The 23,648-nt window shown below is 62.9% G+C and overlaps 1 protein-coding gene across 2 annotated transcripts in view; it reads left to right on the forward strand.

The window, feature by feature from the left end:
- GSE1 (Gse1 coiled-coil protein) overlaps positions 1-23,648 on the forward strand; it is a 102,835-nt gene that overhangs the window by 31,716 nt on the left and 47,471 nt on the right. For both annotated transcript variants that reach the window (XM_056360671.1, XM_056360672.1), the window contains exon 2: positions 4,913-5,078. In XM_056360671.1, coding sequence (XP_056216646.1) covers positions 4,913-5,078 — 166 coding nt within the window. The remainder of the gene's footprint in view (positions 1-4,912; positions 5,079-23,648) is intronic.

Genomic DNA, 23,648 nt, shown 5'->3' on the forward strand with positions numbered 1-23,648 from the left:
CTGGGGCTGGGCTGCTGGGGGCTGCCATGCTCCACCCCAAAAGCAGCAGCGAGCAGGGAGGTGCTGCACCCGCTTCCGCAGGGCGCTTCCTCCGCCATGCCGGTGGTGGGTGGCTGCAAACCTGCTTTGCCGGTGCGGTGCAGGGTGGGCTGCGGTGACACGGGGGTCAGGGTCAGGCCATTCCCCCTGCCCGGTGTTCCCTGGGCTCATGGCACAGCCTGGCCCCTGGGTCAGGGTGCTTGGGCATGGTGGGTGGGCCACCAGCGCATCCCTCTCTGGTGCTGGTGGTGTTTCCAGCGTTGTCTCGCCATGTGGCGTCCAGCCTGACCACAGTCTCCAGTGCCGCCTGTCCGGCCCCCTCCATCCCCGCTTGCCCCGCTGCCGGTGGCTCGCCAGCATGCCGTGGCTCTGCCGGCACACACCGGCCCCCGCGCCGGGGAGGAGCGCGGCACCTCAGGCTGTCTGGGGGCAGCTGTGAGATGAGTGTGAACATATTGTGTGGGCTCCTGCAGCAGGCGTCACGGTGTCGCTACTGGAGAGCGAGCAGGAACCACAGCCCTGCCGTGACAAACGGCTCCGGCGCAGCTGCAGCCATGCCCACGCGGGTGCCGCCGGCAAGCTGGGCCATGCCACGGCACAGCCGGCTTCACTGGTACGCCGGGACCTGGAGCGGGGATCCGGGCGGGCAGTGATGGCTGCAGGGATGGGCTGACCCCCAGCACACGGTGTCACTGCTGGCTCCCTGCCACCGCAGCGATGCATCCCTGCAGCCGTGTTCATTTTCCAGGGGGTACCACCTGGGTTGGGCACACCCCCAGCTTGGGAAGGGTTAACGGCACCGTGTGTCTCTTTCTGGAGCCTTTTGTTTCTTTCCAATTTTTTCTCCCCCCTCTTCCCCTTTTTAATGAGGGGTTAGCACAGCTGTAATTGCAGGTTCCAACTTCCCGCCAGCAAACACGGCTGAGAAACTTTAAACACGGTGGTGGCAGGGATGTGGGGATCCAGCCACCACCCCTCCTGTGGGCACCCATTGGGGTGCTGAGCCGTGCCACCGGCAGGGACCCTCGCTACACCAGGTCTCCGAGCTCAGCCTGCTTTTGGGGGAAAACCCTCTGGTTTCAGGCCTCTGGGAGGAGGAGGAGAAGGAGGAGGGAAAGCTTCTTGGAAGGAATAGCAGCTGAAACCGGCTGGGCGAACACGCGGCAGGGGCTGTGCCTGCGGTGGTGGTGCTAAAGCCCCATAAAGCCCCAATGTGAGCCGGCGGGCTTGGTGGCCTCACCAACAACGGGAGCCGGGGGGAGCCTGCTCCCTGCAGCCCTAAACACTCCAAACCCACTTTTTATTCTGAGTGCTGCCTTGCAGGCCTGGGGAGGCCTGGGGACAGCGGCAGCAGGGGTTTATCCACTCCTCCAACCTTGAAGCCGGGTGCTGGGTTATGCTGCTCCCCCTGTGCTGGGGCTCCTCCTTCTGTCACTGGCTCCCCACGTCCCCCAGGAGGTGCAGGATGTGGCTCCTCTGAGCTGAGCATCCTCCCCGCCTCAGCCTTTGCTCACTCATGGGAGTTTGCACGGAGGCTGTGCCAAAAACCATTGCTGGTGCAGCTGTGCCGGTGCTTGCCGGGCTCTGTGCCCGCCGTGGTGATGCCAGCCAAGAGGCGAAGTGCGGTGACCGCATCCACCTCCGGTGCCCTGGCTGCTGGGAGTGTGGGGGTTTTCTGGGGTGCTGCCACCCGGGAGGGCGGAGGTTGGAGCTGTGCGGGCACGATGCTGCCGGGGTGGAGGGGACGTTGCTGTGCCCGCGGCGCTCTGTGGGCGGCATCCTCATGGGCGGCATCACCGCTGCGCGCGCGCCACAGCCCGCCCCGGCAGCAGGCGAGGCGCAGGGGAGGTGGAATGGGGAAGCCGCGTTTTCGGGTATCCCGAAGGCACAGGAAGCACGCCGGCGTGGCCACCTGCATGCTAGATCCCTCGCCGGAGAGCCACCACGGCCCTTTGCTTTCCCGCTCCGTCACCACCATCCCAAAGCTGGGGCCGAGGGGAGAGCCAAGTGCTGTGGCAGGTATTTATCCCGGTGACAGAAGCAGAAGGAATGTGCCCTCGGCAGGGAGGGATGGACAGAGGGACACCATTCCCTGCCCTTGCCGCTATCGTGTTCTCTGGCTGCGAAGTTGCTGCCCTGGGCACCGAGTCGAGGGCAGGTGGGTCACCACGGTGCTGCCGTGCTGGTGTTGGGGGCATGGGTGACGTGCCTCTCTGTGCCTGTCCCTCGAGGCCACTGGCTGTGTTTTGACCTGGCTTGAGCTCTCCATGTCCTTTGTGCTGAGGACCCACTGGGGAAGATGGAGGCAGGGGGGGTCGAGGGGAGTGCCGTGCGTGGGGCCATCCATGCAAGCTTTGGTTGGAGCCTTTTCTCCCCTGGTTTTGTCACTTGTGGAGCTGCTCTGCCTGTCCCCTGCCCATCTCCCCTGGCTTGCAGCCCTCGCCTGCATGTCAGGTCAATTCTTCCTGCGTTAGTAACATCCCATAATGATGTCACGTTGATATCGCCTCACTCCACACCTAACCCTCGACCTGGATGCTGCCTGGGGCTGTGCCCTGTGGCCTTGGTCCCCGCCAGGGCCGTGCATGACCGGTGCATGCTGTGAGCTGTTGCAGGCTTGGTCTTGAGTCCTTCTGGCCACATGCAGGCTCCCTGGGTGCAATTCTGCAGCCATCCACCCATGCAATGAATGGGCTGGCCTCAGCTCAGCACTGTTGAGCAGGCACAGCTGGCTGGTCCCCTCTGTCCACCCGTGGGGATATGCATCTCCACGAATCCCGGGGCCAGGCTGAGCATTGCCATGGTGGAACTGCTGGCCCCCCCATTGAATTTCAGCGCTTGGTGGCAGAGCACCCTTCCCCTCCCAGCCTTTGCTTGAGCACCTTGGGGTGCTGCTTAGCAAATTAGCACCCAAATCAAGCCACTCACCTCTAATTGGGGGTGAGTCTTAGAGGACGTGGTGGTTGGGGAGGAAGCCTCCCACACACACACACCCCCCCACCCCCCCCCACCCCCCCCCACCCCCCCCCCCCGAGGGACTGCTGCGATGCTTTATCTGGGTGGACAGATCCCTTCTAATTGAGCAGATATTCTGTGTTCGCAAACAGATGGCTCCTTTGCATCAATTATTCCTTATCTGTGTAACCGGGGATGATTTGCTGACAGATAGTGGCGGGGTGAAGTTAAAGCAAGGAGGCGGCCAGTGCTCCATGGCAGCTCTGGCTGCTGCCTGGGGGGTCCCAGGGGCACAGACCGTGAGGGGGGACAGGTCCTGGCTGCCCCTTGGGTGGGTGGGTGGGACCCCCCATCTCCGGTGCTTTTGCAACACGGCATCCCCTGGCGGGAAAATAGAGAGTGGGGGGCTGATGGGTGGGTTGGGGTCTGGGGCTGCTGCCAGGGCTCCCTCCAGGAGCAGGGGGGTGCCGGCCTTGGCCCAGCAACCGTTGCCGAAATCCACCATCCCCACCACAACCCTGGCCCGTCTCGGCACTCCCTGACTACATCTTGCCCAATGCTGCTGTGATGCATGATGGGAGATGATTAATGCTAATTAGTGATTAGTTGCTCTGGGTATCAAAGTGCGCCCCAGCCCTTTCCTGTGCCCACAGGTAGGGGATTGCTGCTTGCTGCTGCCGGGGGCATTACCCTGAGAGGAGGAGTGGTGGCATGGCATCCCCCCGGAACCCTGGGAGAGATGTCCTTGCCACCTTCAGGGATCCCGTGGCCAAGCTTTCAGGGAGGGGGACCAACCCCTGGGCTTGTCGCCTGCCCACTGTGAAAGTCACCTTCTGTTAATCATTGGGAAAGAGAAGAGCATCCCACCATCGTCGGGGCAGCCAGTGGCGCCCTGCCAGTTGGAGCCAGTATGTGGTGGCACTCGAGGACTCGCGGGATGTGCTGAGCGTTCGCGGTTGTGCGGTACTGCCATATGGATTCCATAAATTAAACCTTTCCAGGAAGCAAACGGTAAATTTATACGTCCGCTCGCATGCGTGGCTCATTGAGTCTAAGGGCTTCCCAGCAAAAAATCTACCTGCCATCCATCTCGCTTCAGCTTTCCAGGTTTATAGGACTAACCCTGAGAAAAACAGAATCAACATAAAATTCTTGCAGCCCTGGCCCAAACATCCCAGTGTCAGCGTCCCCTGTGGATGTCACCTATGGCAGGGTGGGCACAGCATCCCAGGGACCCTCTTGGACCTGGGACCAGGTTGGCTGTGCGTCTGTCCCGGCGCGGCGTGGCGGTGCCGGGGTACATGCAGCGTAGCTGGCTGTTGTTTTATTAAAGATAAACAGAAGTGGTGACAGCCTAAGCTGTGTGCCTGGGTGCGCCTGACGCGGGAGTGTGACAGCTACAACAAACACAGGGCCACAGCAGCGCTGGGGAACGCTGGGGGTCGGGGAGTGGGACTGTCCCCAAACCGAGCAAGAAGCAGCAATGCTGTCCCCATCCCTGCCGCATGTTTCCCTTGCCTGCCTGGCAGGGAAGGCGATGGGGGGGTTGTTGATCTCGAGTAAACACTGCCCGGTTGAGTAATCGGGAGCTGCCTAACCGGCCAGCTGCCGCCAGCGAGCAAGGGGACGCCGCTTTGATTCATGTCCTCGTCCCCCCCCCCCCCCCGCCCCCGTCCAGCCTTTCTTGTCTGGCTGTGCTGGGAGCCATCGGCCGGATCCAGCTGTAGCCCCGCGGCGCGGGCTGGCGTGTGGCTCCCGCGCCGGCCACGTGCACCGGCCGGCTGGAAAACAAAAGCATCTTCTATCTGTGCGCCCCGGCCCCCCCGTGCCCCCCACCTGTGCCGGTGGTGCTCTGGCCCCACTGCGCTCAGGCCGGGGAAGGGAAAGGCGCTGAGTCTCTGTCCTGCTTCTCTTCCAGGCGTCCTCTTCATCCCTCGAGACAGCCACCACCAAGCCAGCGGCTGGCGAGCCCCGGCACCGGGTGGCCAGTGCTGGGGAGATCCCGGGGACGGGCGGTGGCACTGCCCCGGACATCGGCCAGCGGACGGCTTTGGATGCGGAGAGTGCAGACGCTGGAGCCACAAGTAGGTGATGCCGGAGGGATGCCAGGGGATGCAGGGGTGCTGTCCCCAGGGGCTGTCCCCTGCCCTGCCGTGGGGTGCTACTGCAGCTTGGGTCTCAAGGCGAAGGCTTGCGCCCAGCAGTTTGGGGTTAGAGCTCTGAAACCCACAGCCCTTGGTGGAGAGGTGACCCTGGCGGCACCTCAGTCCCTGCCTGTCGTCCCGGGGGCCATGAGTCAGGCCGTGGGCACCGGGGAGAGCCGCGGCACTGGGCTGGCTGTGCTGGGGAGCTGGGGGGGGCCCCCAGGGCTGGGTCGGGCCGCGGCTCCTGGGACTTGGCTGCCCCGTCCGTCAGGAGCAGCAGCATTTTTGGAAGAGGTATCATGCGTGCTTCCCGCCTGCCGCCTCCCTGGACTGGCTTGTTTGCCAGCCCTTCCCGGCGGGCGCGCCGTGCTGTGCTGTGCCGCACTGTGCCACGCCAGGCTGCTTTGATCTGGCAGCAACTGCCGGTGCCGGTTCCTGGTGTTGGGCTGGGGAGAGCCAGGAACCGCAAGGTGCAGCGGGCAGGGAGCCGGGGCGGGCTCTGTGGGGCGAGGGGGCTGCTTGGGCGGGGGGGGATTTGTGACCCCCCCTTGTCCCCAGGGAAGGACATTTCCCGGGGATGTGGTGGCCCGTGTCGGCCATCCATCAGCCCCACAGGGATTTGGCCCCGGTTTGGGACCCCGCAAGGCGCTGTGTCCCCTGGGGGGACCGGGATGCATTTGCAAGCTGCTCACAGCCCAGCCGGGCAGCGTCGCGGAGGCAAGCTGGGAGCCGTGGCCTGGAACGGGCCCGCCGGAGTCAGCTCGGGATTTATTACCCTGCCAGTGGCTGCCGGGCAAAGGTGACAGTGACTAATGGCTTGTTACACGCCTGCCACATCTCATCTGCGCACCGCGGCCGGCTGCTGGCGCTCCCAGCCCTCCTCATCTGCGCCTGCCCTCCCTTCTCCGGGGGTGAACCCCCCGTGCCCCTGCAGGGACCTCGGCCGGAGCGGGTGGCGGTGATGGCTGGCCGGCTTGGCACAGGAATCCATCTCCGTGCCGAGGCTGGAGGCCCACGCTGGCAGCATCCCCCGTGGTGCTTGCTGCCTGCACCGTGGCCAGGCAGAGCCAGGTGGACATCCCCGGCGGTACCACGGTATCTTGGGGCTTCCCAGCCGGTGGCACATCCCAGGGTGTCCCAGTGAGCCTCGTATGACACACAGGGCTTCCTGGCACACAAAACTCCTTTGTGGTTGCAAAACCACGAGCCGTGCTTGCCACCGTTCTGCTGGCACGGTGGCAATCCCATGACGGGGTCACCGGGCTAGGATGCGGAGGAGAGCGTGCGTGTGCGGATGAGTGCTGACGGAGCCACAAATGCATTCACTAGGAAAATTAAAAAATTAACAGGCATTGGCTTGCTCTAGATTAGTAAAGGCAGGAAGATAAAAGCGGCTCTTTATACCTTGTGAGAATTGCTGATAAGGGCATTTGTTCCTCTGTATTCTTTAAAAAGAATGCAATAAAAATTTAAAATAGAACGGGAGAAGGGAGATGGGGGGGGGGGGGAGAAAGTGCTGGTGCTGCTGGTGAGGAGGGCGGTGGGAGGCGGTGGGCAGCACCAGCGTGGCGGGGCAGCACCAGCATGGCAGGCAGTGGGGCCTGTTGGAGGAAGAGGAGGATGGAGGGGAAGCGGAGGCAAGGGTGAGCTGGGAAGGGGCTCGGGTGAGTGGGTGGGTGGGTGCACATGGTGGTGTGGCAGCTCGCTGGGGGCTGGCTGGCTGCCCCTGTGGCATCTCCTCCTGCAGGGATGTGAGTTCATGGCCAGCAGTGCTGGGCCTGGATTCCTGGCCGAAGCCTCCCTTCTGCCCGGGGAAGGTCGGGGTCCTGCCTGTCCGAGCCTGCCGAGCCTGTCCGGCACACGCAGCTGACCGGCATGGCTTGTCATGGCTGTAAATGATCGGCAACTTCCTCCGCTTGCGAGTGGGCAGAGCCCCACCCCACTCGTGTCACTGGTGGCTCTGGTGCGGGCAGGGCCCGTGGGCTGGCACAGGGGTGACCACCATGATCCCCACCCAGAGGGGACGATGCTGTCCCAGTGCCTGTGCCCGGTGCAGGGGTGCGCAGGGGGGGCCGTGGTGGGAGCACCCCATACTTCTGTGGGGGTCCTGGCTCAGGACCACCCTGGGCGCACACCGTGATGGCTCAGGGGTGTCCCAGAGCCTGTGTGGAGGTGCGGGCAGCTTTGGGGTGCGCGTCAAAGGGTGAGTGCCACCCCAGCCTCTTGCCCTCATCGGTGCCTGGCACAGGCATCCCCCCAGCTCTGCGCTGGGGAGGTGTTGCCTGTGAGTAGGAGTCAGGGCTGTGACCCCCCCCTCACCCTAATTCTTGGGGGGGTCTTGCTCCATGAGGGGGGGTTCCCCCATCCCCGGTGCACCGCGACCCCCACGGCGGGGAGGTGTGTGTCCCCCTCCTTCCCCAGCATCCCTTCTAGGGGACCTCCCCTCGGAGCCTCCCTCCCCAGGGGGAAGGTGCCAGCCGGCCGCCCCCCCCCCCCCGCCCCCGTCGGGGCCCTGCCCGGCCCGGCCCCCGGTGAGTCACGCTCCAGCCGTGCGGCTCCCGGGGCGGCGGGCGGGCGCCGAGGGAAGCAGGAAGCGGCGGGGGGAAGGCTCGGCTCGGCTCGGCTCCGCTCCGCTCCGCTCCGCTCGGCTCCGCTCCGCTCCGCTCCCTCCACCGCGCAGCCCATGGAGGAGCGCAGCCCCCGCTGGACGGCGCGGCCGCTGGGTGAGTGCCCCCCCCCGCGCCGCGGGTCCCCCCGCCTCAGCGCCGGGTGGGGGGGCTGACCCCGGCTGGGGGCTGTGGTGGGTGAGCGGCCGCGCTGGAGGGAGGGAGGGAGGGGGGCTGGTGTGCACCCGCCACCCGCAGAGCCCCCCGTCAGCCCCTTGGTCTCTGCTGCTGGGGGGGTGGGGGTGGAGGTGGCGAGGGTGGAGGTCGCCTTGGGCCTGAGGGACCCCGTGGTGGGGGGGGTGGAGGTCGCCTTGGGCCTGGGGGACCCCATGGTGGGGGGGGTGGAGGTCACCCTGGGCCTGGGGGACCCCATGGCGGGGGGGGTGGAGGTCACCCTCGGCCTGGGGGACCCCGTGGGGGTGTGTGTATGGAGGGTCACCCTGGGCCTGGGGGACCTGGGGGGCAGGGTGGTGGTGCGGAGGTCACCCTGGGGTTGAGAGACATGGTGGTGAGGAGGACGGAGGTCACTCTGGGCCTGGGGGACCCCGTGGTGGGGACGATGAAGGTCACCCTGGACTTGGGGGACCCCATTGTATGGGGCACAGAGGTCGCCCTGGGGATGGGGGACTCCATGGTGTGGGGGACTGAGGCCACCCTGGACTTGGGGGACCTCATTGCGTAGGGGACAGAGGTCACCTTGGGGTTGGGGGACCCCATGGCATAGGGAGTGGAGGTCACCCTGGGCTTGAGGGACTCCGTCGTTTGGGGGACAGAGGTCACTTTTGGCTTGGGGGACCCCATCATCAGCGGAATGGAGGTTGCCCTCAGCTTGGGGGACCCTGTCAGGTGGGGGACAGGGGTCACCCTGGGGTCGAGGGACCCCATGTTGTGGAGGACCCCATCGCGTGTGGGTTTGAGGACCCCATGGTGTGAGGGATGGAGGTTGCCCTGGAGCTGGGGTTGCAGCTGGGGGATGTTGGGGTCAGATTAGACGTGCTGGGTGCTGTGGGCTCAGGGTCCAGTGTCGGCTGAGGTGCTTGGTCCCCATGTCCCCAGAGTCCCTTTGGGTCATTCCTGTGGGCCGGCAGGGCCCAGGGGCTCACAGGTCAGTGCCAGGGGCTCAGCCAGCAGCACCGACCTTGGCACGTCTTCTCGCCTTGCTGTCTGTACATCGCCTGAGCCGAGCGCGCGGGGTGCTGCCGCAAGGGCTGTGCCTCAGTTTACCTACACACCGCTCTGCCTGAGCGGGCAGCGCCTGTCATATCTGTGTTTTGTGTCACCTGGCACCGGGGAGGGACCGTGTTGCTGACCATGTTGCTAACCGAGTCCTGCAGCCCGACGCGGGGAGCCTGGGCACCGCCATCGGGGTGATGCCACAGCCACCTGGTCTCGCCCGGCTCATTGTCTACCGCCGTGTTTATTGCTTTGCTCTGTCCTCGTTCTTCCACTCCTGCCTGCGCTGCCTGCCTTGCCCTTCGCCCTGGGGCCTGGCGGTTCCCCGCACCGTTCTCCTGGCCGCGCCACCCTTGCGCTTTACGTTGTGGTGTCCGAGTGACTGCTTTGCACGGCGGAGCTGGTGCCAGTGCCTGATTGCTGTCCCCAAACCCTGGGCAAGCACCCGCCGCCAGCCCTTGGAGCAGCAGGGTGAGTGCCCTGCTCTCCTCCTCCTCCTCCTCCTCCTCCTCCTCCTCCTCCTCCTCCAGCGCTGAGCCACGGCAGGGGGCACGGGGCTGGGGTGGGTGCTGGGGTGCCTTGTGGGTGCCCGTTGGGCCACGAGCGGGAGCCACACGGAGGGAGTTAATGGAGGGAAAAGGCAGCGGGAAGCCAGCGCCTCTTCCTGCGAGCGTGCGCCTGCGCCGGCCGTGGAGCATCGGGGTGAGCCCGTGTGGTTTGTGGGTGTGCCGCCACGCGTGGGCCAGGCAGCGTGCGCCGCTGCGTGTGCGCTTGGCAGCCCGCTTGGGTAACCTGGTGGGGAGGTGCTGGGTGTGACGACGATGGCGAGTGGCACGCAGGGCTGGCCGGCCAAGGCCAGTGGCTACCGGAGGGGTGGGAGTGTGCATGGTGGGGGGTTGTTTGTGCCCACGCGTGTGCATGACCCAAGGGTGTGCTGGTAGCTGCTGGTGCAAGCCGTGTGCGCCGAGCGTGCTCGCCTCCCTGCTTGTGGGGTGCAGGCTGGGGTGTGCGTGCGTGCACGCACACAAGCATGTGTGTGCACGCCCCTGTGTGCCTGCGCTCATGTGTCCACGCACGAGTGTGCACACCCAGGGTTTTATTCGGGGGGGGGGGGGCGTTGGGTACGAGTGTGCGTGCGTGTGTATGTGTTGGCTGCAGGGCAGGGAGCATTACAGCGGAGACAGTGGCTTTGGCGGGGGGCCAGGCTGCCGGGTTGGGGGGGGGGGGGGGGGGGGCGCGGGGGTGTGTGTGCTGCAGGAGGCAGGACCGTTTATCGCTTCCTGACGTGCCAGCACCCGGGATGGGACTGCAGGTGGGGGGGGCAGCTCGAGGTGGGGGCTGTTCTTTTTAATATCCACTCCCCTGTTCCTTCCGCCGGCCCCCCCGGCTTCTCCCCCAGGCGCTGCCTCTCACCCTGGTGTCTGGCACCAGCCCTGGGGAGGTCAGGGTGTGTGGGGGCTGTGTCCGGGGGGGGGTTCTGTCTGTGCCAGCCATGGTGCAAGGCAGTGGTGCTCCTACCCCACACCGGGGGGCATGGTGCCATGGGTCACACCCCTGTTCCCAAGCCCCAGCACTGATGCCAGCCCTGGGTGCAAGGTTTGGTGTCACAGCGTGGGCAGGGAGAAACAGCCTTAGCCTGCCTCTGCCTTCACGTCCTGGTGGGGAGACCCAACCTAGACCCCACCGTGTGCTGGCGTTGCTCTGGTGCATCACCCATCTGTGGGGTGGTGGGTGTCCTGGGGGGGCCACCGGGCAGCACTACCAAGCCCCAGCTCCCATCTGGGAAGGGGCAGCTGGGACAGAGCTTGGCACGCTGCGGCCGCCCGGGCAGGTTGCCAGGGGGATTGCCCTTGAAATAGCCCTTGCTGTGCCTCATGCCTCGGCTGCCCTGGCTAGCTGGGCTGCAAGGCCACCCCGTGTCCCCCCCACCCCGGCACCCCGCTGCCTGCCGGCGGTTGCAAGGCGGCGCGGGAGGAAGCGTGCCCCGGTGCTCCCGCGCCGATAACGGCGGCTGCCTTATCGCAGGGCCTTCTGCAAGGGCGGGCGGCATGGCTCCCTTGGCCCTTATCTGCCTCAGCCGTTGGCCCTGGCTGGGCTCACAGCCCCCCCTTTGACCCCCCCCCCCCGCACGCGGCGTAGCGCCCGCGGGGTCGACCCGTTGGGGGCGGCCGCTTGGCAGCCTGCCCCCTCTATCCTTTTTGAAGTTTAAAATCCATTTAAGTCAAGAGGAGGGAAAGTTATTGCCTCTAAAGCCCCTTGCGTTGAGCAGTAAATCCTCTTTGCTGTGCCGACGCCGCCTCTTAGCACCCGCGGGACCGGGGGTGACTCATGGGGGGGCCAGGCTGCATGTGTGTGTGTCCCCCACCTGGCCCTGGCTCCCTGCAGGAGCATGCTGCAGATGCTTTTATGGCTGGAGAGTGCAGGGAGCACCATGTGCCCCCCTAAAGCGTGGCCAACATGGGGTCAGGGTCCCTTTGAAGCCCCCCAGCCTCACTGAGCCGGCAGGAGCATCACTGCCGCTCGCTTGCCGCTTGCTTGCCACTTGTTTGCCGCTTACTCACCACTTGCTTGCCACTTGCTCGCCACGTGCTCGCCAACTCCTTGCTCACACTGATTTCCTCCAGAAAGGGGGTTCTGGTGGCACTGATGCCCCAGTGTCCCCCAGGGGTTGGCACAGCACAGGAGCCTGCCCCCCCCGTCCCCCCGTCCCCCGCCGCTGTGCAGCCGGTGCAGTTTGAGGCTGATGGAGTGGGAGCTTGATGCGCTGCCGGCACGCTGGCGTTTTTATTTGATTTTCCTTCTCCAGAGCTGGCAATATTTAAATATTAATGCCTGCCTCTAATTGCTGTGTCAGAGGAGTGGGTCAGCATGGGAGCGGGCGCAGGGGCGGCAGCGCCAGCTAATTTTGTTGTCTCGGGGAGTGTTTGCTGAGGAGAAATGTTTGTGCACACACACGTGTGTGTTTTTCCTCCCTTTGGGATTTGCTTGGCCCTGGCTATGACATGCGGGGGGTGGGGGCGGGCAGCGATGCCACCTGGGTGGGGTGGCCTTGGAGCCTGATCCCCCTCATTTTGCAGCGGGGTTTGCAGTGGGGCACCCACCTCCCGAATCTGGGGCCCCCACTCCCCCGCCTGGGGCGAGAGGGTTAATGGCAAGGAGGGGGGGGCAGTTTGTTCTTGGGGCAGCAGCGTCAGATGCTTGCATGCTCGCTTCCTGTAATAAAGCGACCGCCGGCGCGCTTGTCACCTGCTCTCTGTTGTGCTGCCAAGCGGCAGACATGCCGCTTCTTGCTGCGGGCCCTGGCGCGCTCCCCGCCGCCGCCGCACCTCCCGCTCGCCCCGGGCGCTCGCCCCATGCCAGCGCGGCATTAGCAGGTGTTTCGGGGAGGGTGCGACGGTGCCTGTTGCCGCACGCCTCGTGCGGGCGGGGGCCGTTTAACTGTTCCTCACCATGGCCGTGCCCCCTTCGCCGCCTTCCCCGCCTCCCCTGGGGTGCAGCGGTGATGCCAGGGCTTGGCACTTGGGTGCTTGCACCCAGGGCCCCGTGCTGCCCCTGTCGCCTGGGACCTGCCAGCCGGGTGCTGTGTCCTTCCCACAGCACCCGTGCTCCATGGCCCTGCTGCGCCCCACTGTTCGGGGTGTGGAGTCCCCGCTGGTGGTTGGCACAGCCTCATGGCAGAGCCAGGCCAGCTGCAGGCAGGTGTCTCTGTTTGTCCCCGTCCATGCCATGCTGTGCCGCACAGTTGGACCAGGGGGATCCATGCAACATGTGCCACACACAGGCTGGGCAGGCTGCTTGGCACTGCTGCTGCCTGCTGTGCTGTGCCGTGCCGTGCCATGCAGCCCCCTCTGACACACAGGGCACTGCCCACCATGCTGTGCCGTACCATGCAACCCCCTTGGATGCACAGGGCACTGCTGCTCCCCACCGTGCTGTGCCATGCCACCCCTTTGCATGCACAGGGCACTGCCAGCTGTGCTGTGCCATGTAAGTCCCTTGGACACAGCCCTGGTGCCAGCACCTTCCCAGGCTTTCCAGTGCTGTTGGGGGGATTTTCCCCATCGGGGGTTATCTCTGCTTGCCCTGATGCCCTCTGGGTCCCCAGCCAGTTTGCCACCCGCCCCACAGCCATTGCTCCCTGCCCGCTCCCACCAAGGCCCCGGCTATGCAATCTGCTTCCTTCTGCCCAGCACGGCACAGCGTGGCGTCCCCATTAACCCGACAGCGAGGTGCAGCGTTTGCCGGGGTCCTGCTCCCATTAACCCTGGCTGCGGGGATTTTGCACCACTGTAACCTGGCAGGGAGGCTCACTGGAAGGGGCTAACATCGGGTCTGCTCCCGAAGGACAGCTAGTGCCTCTCACCAGCTGCTCGCAGGCTGGAGCACGGGAGATGTGGGGTGCAGGGAGGGCTGGGGACAAATCACACCCGAATATCGCCTGGGGAGGAGGCACGATGGGTTTTGCTCCTTCCCACCCGCATCCTGCCCCGGCTCCCAGCACTGGCTTTGTTTCCGCTGTATAACAAGATGATGGGTTAGGGTCAAGCTGCGGGTTCATAACTTGTTGGAAGACTTTGCCAAACAATAAAGGTGTCTTGCTTTATATCTGCTCGTATTTTATCCGCGTCATGGCCTTTCCCCAGCGCCGGCCGGGATTTACGGCGGGGGATATTTGAACGTGTCGAGGCGAGCTGGGGAAGCCGAGGCCGACCCCCCTCCCCACGCCTTTGCATTCAGTGCCTGTGCGCTGAAATATTTACCTTCCAGCTCCTCTGACAGTTCAAGCCGTCTCGTGAAGCAAAGGTTATTGAACTGCGAATGTTATGACATTACATTTTTGTGTCTGCACTTTCAAGATGCGTGATGCAGCCTGAATGATAAGTGATCTCGGGGTTAAGGGTGGGGTTTTTTTTTCTTTCTCCTCCTTTCCCTCCCTTCTGCTCTGCTCCCGCCTCGGCACAGGCTGTCGGCTCTGCTGGGGCTTGATAACGCTCCCTTTTATTGCCCTGCCTTTGCATTCCTGCAGCTGGACTCCCTGCAGTTGGTGTGGGTGCTGGGGGTGTACGTGTCAGGAGGTGGGAGAGGGACATTCCCAGTGCAGAAGCTGAATGCACTGCGGTGTGCCTCAGTTGCCCTAGCCCTGGCCTCATGCATCATGCCATGGGGCACACCAGGATGGGCCACGGTGGCACACACACCAGCAGCCCCTCTTGTTGGATGATGACGATGCTAACTTGGGTACCACAACCCCTCCAGCATCCCAGCGTGGAGGGAAACGTGCATCCCATATCCCACCAGGGCCATGCTGCGGGACAGGAGGTGATGCATGGTGCTCAGCGGTGCCGATTTTGCAGCCCCCCTTAGTGGGGTTGTGGGGAGCTGGTGGGGCTGCAGGCTGGAGCGATGTTGAGATGCAGCATCTTGTGTGACCAGGTGATCCGGTGGACGAGTGGGGAGGGGGACAAGTGACAGTGGGGTCTGGCCTGTCCCGTACACACTAGAGGGCAGCAACAAACTGGATCAGTGGCTGCATTCGGTCCCCAGGGGCGCTGAGGGGTCTGAGCCCCCAGATTTGCCCCCTTACAGCGGGTTTGGGGCCAGGGAGCCGCTTGTTTTTAAGGGGTGCTTAAACCCGTTTGGTAGCCAAATGCAATTGAGCGGCAGGACGCGGGCCCTCAAACCAGTCTGACCCGTGGTGTCATGTCATCCTGGGAGCAAATTAATTAAGTCATTCCGTAAATTTGGCCGCGTTTGCTGCTGGTGAATCACATCTGCCCCCTCCCCTCCCGCCTTTTTCCCCAGGCTCCCCCTCTGTCTCGGCTCTCTGCTAGAGTCAACATCTCACCCCGCAGCGCCTGGAGATTTCTATCGGCTCGGGGCTGGCCGAGCATCCCGAGCATCCCAGGTCGGGCGGCCGCCAGCACTAACAGAAACCAGCTGTGCGGGCAGGCGGGCAGGGGGGGCCGCCGGGGAAGGGGGGAAAAAAAAAAAGAGGTCAGGGCCCGGGAAATTAAATGTTCATAAATGTAGGCCCGAGCGCTTAAAAAGTAGGGCAGTGCCATTAAATCTCATTAAAGTTTAATACCTATCAGTGCCACTTCAGGCAGCCCTTGGACATTGCTTTAATTTGATGGGTGTTAAGGGAGAATTATCAAATAATTGTGCTGGCTGGGGACTTGCTTTTATCATGTTACATGGAAAGCTCTCCCGGCTTTGTGCCACACATCAAAACAGCAGTGGATAGGTATTGTTCTGGGGAGGGGATGGAGGGGGCTGCAGGGGGGGTCCCCGCCATCCCCATCGCCCTTGGCGGTGGCAGGAGGGATGAGGGACACCGGATCAGGTTGTTACAGGGATTAGCTGCCCCAGTGATTTGGTTTTTCTGCCCAAATTCAACCCATCTGCCCTCAGGGGGGATCTGCTACCCCAGGCTGGCATCCCCAGGGGTGGTGTGGGGACAGCAAGCATCCTGCCATCGTCCCCATAGGTCCTGCTGGTGTCCCCGTGGGTCCTGCTGGTGTCCCCATGGGTCCCGCCGCTGTGCCCGTGTCCCAGTAGGGTCGTGCCACCTTTCCTGCACTCGCTGCCTCGGGATGCCAGTGTGGAGCTGTGAGTGCTGCTAATTAATACTAATTTTTGGAGAGGCTCTGGGGGCCGGAGGAACTTGCTGGTGGGAGGTGCTGAGCGCGCCAGGGATCACCATCTCCTTGTGGAGGCGAGCACATGGGCCCATGCATTTTTTATAGGGTGCACCCAGGGTTATTTTTATTTCTTTCTATTTCCTCCCTCCCCTTGCTGTAAAAGACCCAGTTGATAAAGAATTAGTGCCAGGTCGTTAGTCCTGGTTTTTATGAGATAAACCCGGGCACAAGGTGCTGTCGTGTAAACGCTGGGGCCAGGGAAGCGCAGGGATGGGGAGAGCAGAGCTGCTTCCATGAATTATTCAGCAGCGCCTGATTTCACATTATTCTCACTGATACTTTTACAACCTGTCAGTAAATAAAAAGATTCTACATTATTTATAGAAATGGACCCGAATTGGTTAGGAGAATTTACTGTTGCTATTATTAGGGGCTGCTCAGCACTGCGTTAATGAGAGCCGGGTGATGGCAAATGCTGCGTCCCGTGGGCTCGGTGTCCCCCGCACCTCCCGGGCTGCCACCTTGCTCCCCAAGGGTGGCTGCGTCCCCATGGCTGTCACCGCTGCTGACTCCCTTGGCCAGGGCCTGTTCGTGTGTCCACAGCTGCAGGCTGGATATGGAGGGATGAGGGTCTCCCTGGCTTTGGGCTGCTTGAAGGCGGGACATCTTCCTGGGGATGTCTCTTTCTGGGGATATCTTCCCAGGGACACCTCCCTGCGGATGACACCTTCCCAGGGACATCTCCCTGCTGGGGACATCTCCTTCCTTGGGATGGCATCTTCCCAGGGATGTTTCCTTCCCAGGGATATCTTTCCCAAAGACATCTGCTTCCTGGGGACATCTCCTTCCTGGAGACGTCTTCTTCTTAGGCACATCTCCTTTCTAGGGATGTCTACTTCCTGAGGACGTCTCCTTCCTGGGAACATCTTCCCAGGTGCCAGCCCTGGGACACATCTTTGCCAGAGGGGGGTGTTTCCAGGCATGGTGCAGTTAGCCTTTCTACCCACCTTCACCATAGCGTATGTAGCAGCACACCCGGTATGTGCCCTCCTGGCTCTGCATCCCAGCACGGCGCAGGAGCCAGAGGGTTCTGCTTCCAGCCTGTGCCCCCCCGCCCCCAGCAGCATTTGCCTGTCGCCTGAGCAGGAGTCGTCCCACCCACATGCCCGCCAGCCCCCCGGATCCCATCTGGGCTTCCCGCATCCCTGATGTGACAGCTCCAGGGAGATGGAAAAGCATTGTGAGGGGTTGGAAAGCCCCGGGGAGGCGGGGAGGCTCAGCTGTGGGTAAACCGAGGCATGGCAGCGATGCGCCGTGCGGACAAACGGGTGGAAAAACCAAGAGGAAGCCCAAGAGCATAATGGTTTGTCTGCGGTGTCCTAAGGTGGCTGCTCCCAGCCTGCCGGTGACAGGTTTATTGGCAGGCAGGCCGGGCTGGAAGGATTGTCGGCTATTTACAGTGCTGGGGCCGTGACTTTGCGAGCAGACAGTTAACATAAATTCACATGATGGATCAGTTATCACTTCATTGAACTTGTGGCGGATCCATTGAAGGCTGTGCAGTAACATACTGTTTCCTGGCTCTGCGCAGCGCTGGGATACATTAAATACACTTTATTTATAGCTTACCATTGCTGCACTGTGGGCAGGAGAATGCAGCTTTTGCAACTATCATCTAATTTTATGATGAGCATTAAAGCAAGGCCTATAATTTGCACCTTTTTATTCATTAGACACTGGTGCAGCCATAAGTCAAGAATGCCCAGGGATTTAGATGCAGATCCAGAAGATAAACTATTGACAAGCCAGATGTATTTTTACATTAGTGTGCCTTTACAATAGTTTATGTTGAGAGTGGAATATAAATTGCATTATTAAATACGAACCACTCTTGTAACTGCTGCTCTGCCTGTTTCTGTGCAGGCAGGGCGGGATTCGGAGCCGCAGAGCAAGGAGGCTTTGCCTAATGGCTCCAGGTTGGGTGGGGGATTTTTATTTTGGCTTTATTTTAGCCCTGGCTGTGCTGACGCAGCGGGGCAGGGGTCTGGCCCGGGGTTGGCCTCTGGAGGAGGCGGTGGCCCTGTGGGATGTCCCCATTTTGAGCAAAACCATCCCAGCCATGTGCCCCCACTGGAGACCTCCACTCGGCCGCTGCCACCCAGCCAGCAGCGAGTTAAATCCTTTTGTTTCCGAGGCAATACAGTTTATATTATGAGCATGAATAAAAGATGGTTGTGCTAGGGGTAGCTGTCAGGATCTTCGCTGCCTATAAAGGCTTCTACTGTAGCTTGACAGTAAAAGACTGTGTTTGGGGACTGATGTGGTTTCTCAAAGGAGCTAAATAAATAAGGGACGCTTATTTTTACACCAGTAAAGGCTGCTGGAAATTTAAAGCCCTGTTTATCTCACTGAAATCGTGGTGTTTATTGTTATCTCATGTAGGGGGAATTTGCATGTTCGCTAATAATTAACCAAACCCAGCGCTTCTCCCTTCTGTACGTGCAGCAGCTCCGCCGTTATCTGGGGGGAGGAAACGCTTGCAAATCAAATGCAAATATTGACCATGCCTGGGCCGGGCGTGCTGCGGTGGCGGGTGCTCCCCAGTACCCTGTCCCGTGGCTGTGGCAGGGGCAGGATGGAGGGGCCGAGTGCTTGCATGTGGCACAAGAGAGCTGATGGGAGCCATCCGCATGGCCATCCTGTCCCCATTGCCACCCCATCCTTGTTTCCACCCTGTCCCCACAGCCACCCCATGGCTACCCTGTCCCCATCGCTGCCCCTTTGTGCCCGCCGCTAACAGGCGTCCCGTCCTGGTTGCCAGTCCCCGCGCCACCAGATGCTGCTGCTCCGTGTCACACCATCATGTCGCTAGCGGAGTGTAACGGGGAGAGCAGTCGGTGCCTTTGTTTCTCCTGCTCTCCGCACAGCTGTCACTTCCAGTGATCAGTAGAAAAATCATCACCCCACCGGATCATACATATGGAACGGTGTCTGTGCGGAATATTTATTGTAACATGTGTCGGGGCCGTGCCGGTCACAAGCCCCAGGCTTGGCTTGCACCGTGCCGGCCCCAGAAGGATGCTCTGGTCCCCTGGGCTCTGCCTGCTGGGAAGGTGCGCGTGTCCCCACAGTGCTGTCCCCATCATTGTTGGGGGACTTGGGGCTAATTGTGCTCTTGGTGGCCTCAGGCTGCGCAGCATGCTCTGCCTTGTAGGGGCCCAAGAAAACCCCTTTCCCAGCCTGTCCCCAGCCTTGTTCCCAAAGGATATCCCCAGGCTGGGGGGGTGGCTGAGAGCTCCAGCTCGTGAACCTGCAGGCTCCTTGCCTGGGGAGCAGAAGCCCAGGGGCTTTCCCATGCTGGGGTCACCTATGGGGTGGCCTTTGGGGTCTCCAACGGCAGGAGAAGGCACTCAGGAGCTGTGGCCCATCAGTATCTCCGGGAGCACTCTCCCGTCTCCAGAGCTGTCAGCTCGGCACCTTTCATGTGTGATGGGTAAACAGCGCGGCGCCCGCCGGGGAAGGCTGTTGGATCCCTGCTGGTGCTAAAGCGGCGTCTGGCAGGGACGGGGAACGTGCCGTCGCCTGCGCGAGGCACGGCGGACGTGACGCCCTGCTGGGCCTCCTTGCGGCTTTCCTGATGGAGAGGGGTGACCAAGCCGCCCCGGTGCCGGGCACAGGGCAAAGCCATGCCGGATGGGGTCCCTGCTGTCCCCCGTGGGAGTGGGTGCTGGCACATCATCCCAGGCAAAACCGCTCCCATAACCTCCCATCACCGAAAACCGGTACCCGCCGTTCCCATCCCACCTGTCGGCCGCTGCTGGGGACATGGAGCCCCCCATGCCCCCTTGCCACACGTTTTCCCTTGCTGGGGCGGACAGATGCCACACGGGCAGCACGGGGTCACCGGGTCCCCCCAGCACATGGCTGGGGGAAGGTGTTGCCAGCGCCTTTTGGCACCCGCCGCCACACGAGCGCGCTCCTCTGACAGCTTTATCAAGCCTCCAGACTTCCCAATTCCATTGTTCCTGACATCTGTTTCGGTAAGTGATTAATTGCAATTAGTGAACGGTTTGAAAGCCTGTGGAAGAATATTCAGCAGAAAACTCGTCAAGATTAATGAGTGGTGGCAGTTGTCAGAAGGGCTGCTGCCTCGCCGGGATGCGGCGGCGGCAGGGAGGTGCAGGAGGCTGGGCGAGCAGGGTGCCCCCCTCCCGGTGCCTGTGCCCCCCCCCCCCCCCCGCCGTGTCCCCCCCTCCCGGAGAATAACACAAGCTGATTTTTCATCCAAATGCATGAATTATCTGCTAATGCGCTATTAATAAAGCGCTGTGGAGTTTCACTGAGATTAGGTCCTAAATCATGCAGAATGAATTTTAATCAGTCCGAAAGACACCGGTGCTAGCCACTCCCGGGGACCAAGCTGGATCCAGCTGGGATCTGCTGCCGGAGAGGCAGCGCCTGCACCTTTGCTCCCGTGCTGTGCCGTGCCACGCCGTGCCACGTGTGTGCAGCGGCAGAGCCAGGCTACCTTTGTGCGGTGCTTGCAGGGTGAGGGGTTTGCAGGGCATGGGCCCTGTGGGCTGGGAGTTGGGCGCAGCCGGCTCTCCAAATCCCACCGCCCATGCTGGTGGGGCAGCCATGCAGTGCCAGTGGGCACCCGGGGATGGCAACAGACGTGGTGGCAGCCTGCTCAGCTGGCTGCACGAGGTGGCTGTGGCTGGGATGGACCCAGGATCTTCGGTGCCACTGCCCAGTGCCCAGATTCCCAAAGGAGCCCCATCTTGGGTTGGGGGGTGTCACTCCCGCAGTGAGTTTCCCAGGTCTTTGCAACACACCTTTGTTTTCAACCTGGTTTTGCCCCCAGCTCGGTGCAAGGGTCCATTCTGAGGTGCTGAGACTGGTGGCGGTGCCGAGCCCGAGCCCAGGGGACACACAGACACACCTGCGGCCCCGGGGGGAGGGAGGGTGCGACATCTGCTCCTGCAAACTGTTTGCCATGTTGAGGTCAGGGCAGCTCGACAGCCCCAGGTCCCGCGAGCAGATGGCTCCAGCACGCTCCCCAGCCAGGCTCCGCAGTACCACACCCATGAAATTCCCCATTAACAGGCTGTGACCAGAGGGTATTGGGGGGACAATCATCCATCCCCCCCCGCCTTGCCATGTTCAGCCTGGGAGCATACACAGGCTCCATGCCTGTCCCCAAGGGCAGCAGGGACAGGTCCCCTGCGCTGGGGGTAGGGATGACCCCCCCACTTCACAAAGCCTTGCTAATCTGGGGGGGGGGGGGGGGGGGCTGCAGAGCAGCTGGGGTTCATTGCCTGAGTGCAGGGGGTGCAGCCATGTGCTGGTGGCAGAGGGAGTCCCCGTCCCCGTTCCTGCCTGCCAGCCTGTCCCCGTCCTGTCCCTGTGATTTATTACTCTTTTGGCAGAGGGGGTGGTGGAGGGCAGGGGCTGGCAGGGGTCGGCAGGGGTCAGCAGGGGTCGGGAGGTCCCACCGTCGGCCGCCCTTTGTTGGTGTCCAGCACAATGACCCGGCGCAGGCTGTTTGCTCGGCGTGGTGGGTAATTACCGTGCCGGGGAGGATGGGGAGGTCAGGGCCGATGGAGCTGCTGTGACCCGCCGCCGTCGAGGCCCTGCGTGGCAGCGGCTTGTCCTTCCCCTGTCACCATCTGCTCGGAGGCGGCCGCTGCGAGCGGCGGGGCTGCAGCTCTGGCGGCGGCGCTCAGACGGACGGACAGATGGTGGTGGGTTTGAAGAGGTAGAGTGTGTACTTTGTTCTGGAGAGCTTTGATAAAAAAAAAAAAACCCAACACATATAGAAGGAGAAAAAGACAGGGAGAGGAGAGGGGAGGGGGTGTCCTCCTGCCCCCCACAGCCCCCCCCGCCTGCCACTGTGCCGCACTTTGTAGCGGGGAGCTGGAGATTGTCACTGTGCCAGGGATGGGGCTGCGGGTGCTGGCACCTGCGGCGTGCTGGGGTGGAAATGACGGGGAGCAGGGATGGATCCTGGTGTGTGCCTCTGCGGGGTCACCGCCTGCCCTGAGCGTTCCCTGTGCCACCATCCCCGGGGCATGCCGGGGCCCTGCGGTGCCGTGCCAGGGATACCCTTATCCCCGCCACGTCTCTCCCAGGGTCTGACCTCGGCACGCTGCCTGCCCTCCCTCCGCCTGCCTGCCTGCCTGCCTGCCGGCACTGCACGTACCTGCCTGCAAGTGGTGCCAGCTGGGCCAGGGCTGATGCAAGCGGTGTTCCCGGGCAAGCCCGGCCGCTTCCCAACCGGCTGGGGCAGCCGGACCAGGGGGGAGGCGCGGGCGTGGGGTCCCTGCAGCGGTGCTGCGGACGCCGGGCGCAGGCAGGGTGACGCGGCACTCAGCGTCTCCCTCGGGCGCTCCTGACCCGCCGGACCCGCTCGGGGAGCGGCAGCGTGGGTTGGCGGTTTTGGCTTCGGTGCAAGAGGTGGGGCCGGCCACCCCCACCGCCCCGCAGACGCCTTTTCCAGCGGCGCCTGCCCTCGCCGGTGTCCTGGCATCGCCTCTTGCCACCACTCAGCGGACCTCTTTTCGACGCCCATGCAACGGTGCCTCCCCGCCGCCGGCAGCCAGGGCTGGGTGTGCCGGCATCACGCCGAAGCACCCCGGTTGGCCCCAGGCTTTGCCGGAGCGCACTGGCATCGTGCTGGTAGCGGGGGGGGGGGGTTTGCAAAAGGGTTTGCTGTGAGCAGGTGGGGCATGGAGCCGCAGCGCATGGGCCAACGTCACGGCGCGGGGATGTGACCACCCCGTCTTGGGAGCTCACCAAGGAGGGATTCCCAGGGGAGCCCGAGGTCTCCGGGCCAGTGTGTGGGTTACTCGACAGCAGCATGGGGACCCCTACTCACTGCCCGCGGCCGTTGCAATCCTGGCTTTGCCGTCTCTTAATTAACACCCGCGCCAGGCCTGGCCCCGTGTTACACTTCATTACGCGATTGCGATCAGGGCCACTCCTCCCTCCCGTCCGACTCCGGCTGGATAATTAGGTGTGTTTTCTCCCGCGTGCAGACAGACACTTAATACGGCTTTAATCACCTGCTCCGGCGGCTCCCACCCACTGCCCTGCGCCCGCGCTGCTGCGCTGCTGCTACCCACAAACCGCGTGGCTGGAGTAATTACAGGCTGCACATGCCCTGTGCAAATACCCGATGCGGATCCATGGTGTGAACACCCTGTGCAGATGCCCGGTGCAAACGCCCTGTGCAAACGCCTGGTGAACATGCATTGTGCAAATGCCCGGTGCAAACACCTTCCAGGCTGTGATTCGGCTTGTAAAGGGCGTCGTGGTGCTGGCAGGCGGCGCTGCCCGGCTCTACGGCCGGCGGAGCCGGAGCAGGCGGCCCGGCGGCTCCTCGCAGGTGTAAGCACAGACTCTGCGGCGCTTGAGCTTCTGTGCGGCGGGCGCGTGCCAGCACACTGCTGTGCCTTGCGAAGGTAGCAGCCATCTGCACTGTGATAAAAAGCCCTGAGGATGATAAATAGACAAGTAGCACTTTTATTGGATTGCCGTTTCGAAGCAGCCACTTTGGGTTTGGCACGGTGCTAACGACAGACTCGCCGCACGCTGCGCCCAGCCGCCCCAGCCGGGGGAAAGGGGCTACCCGGCGGCAAAGCGGGCGCCTGGCCGCACACCTCGGCTGCATCCTGGGGCGCTCCCGGCTGCCTCTTGCCCTCCTGTTTTTAGGGGGTGACATCTCTGCATCTGTGTGACCCAGAGCTGAAATGACTCGGGGTGCAGCGGACAGGAGAGCATCGTTGATGGCACCGTGCTGGGGGGCAGGAGGGGTGAGTGGGGCAGGCCAGCTGGCACGGCACGGGGCTGGCACACGCGGTGGTGCCCCAGCTGCCATGCTGGCCTCGCTGTCACCTGCGCGAAGCAGCTTGTTTGTCAATAATGGAGCAGAGAAAATTGCAGCCGAAATGCCTCTCGGCTCTGCTTTGTGTTGCCTTAATGCGTCCACGCCGGAGGTGCCGGCTTCGAGAGGCACAAAGGCTGCCGGG

Source organism: Falco biarmicus, chromosome 15, assembly GCF_023638135.1.
Source record: "Falco biarmicus isolate bFalBia1 chromosome 15, bFalBia1.pri, whole genome shotgun sequence".
Lineage (NCBI taxonomy): Eukaryota > Metazoa > Chordata > Aves > Falconiformes > Falconidae > Falco > Falco biarmicus.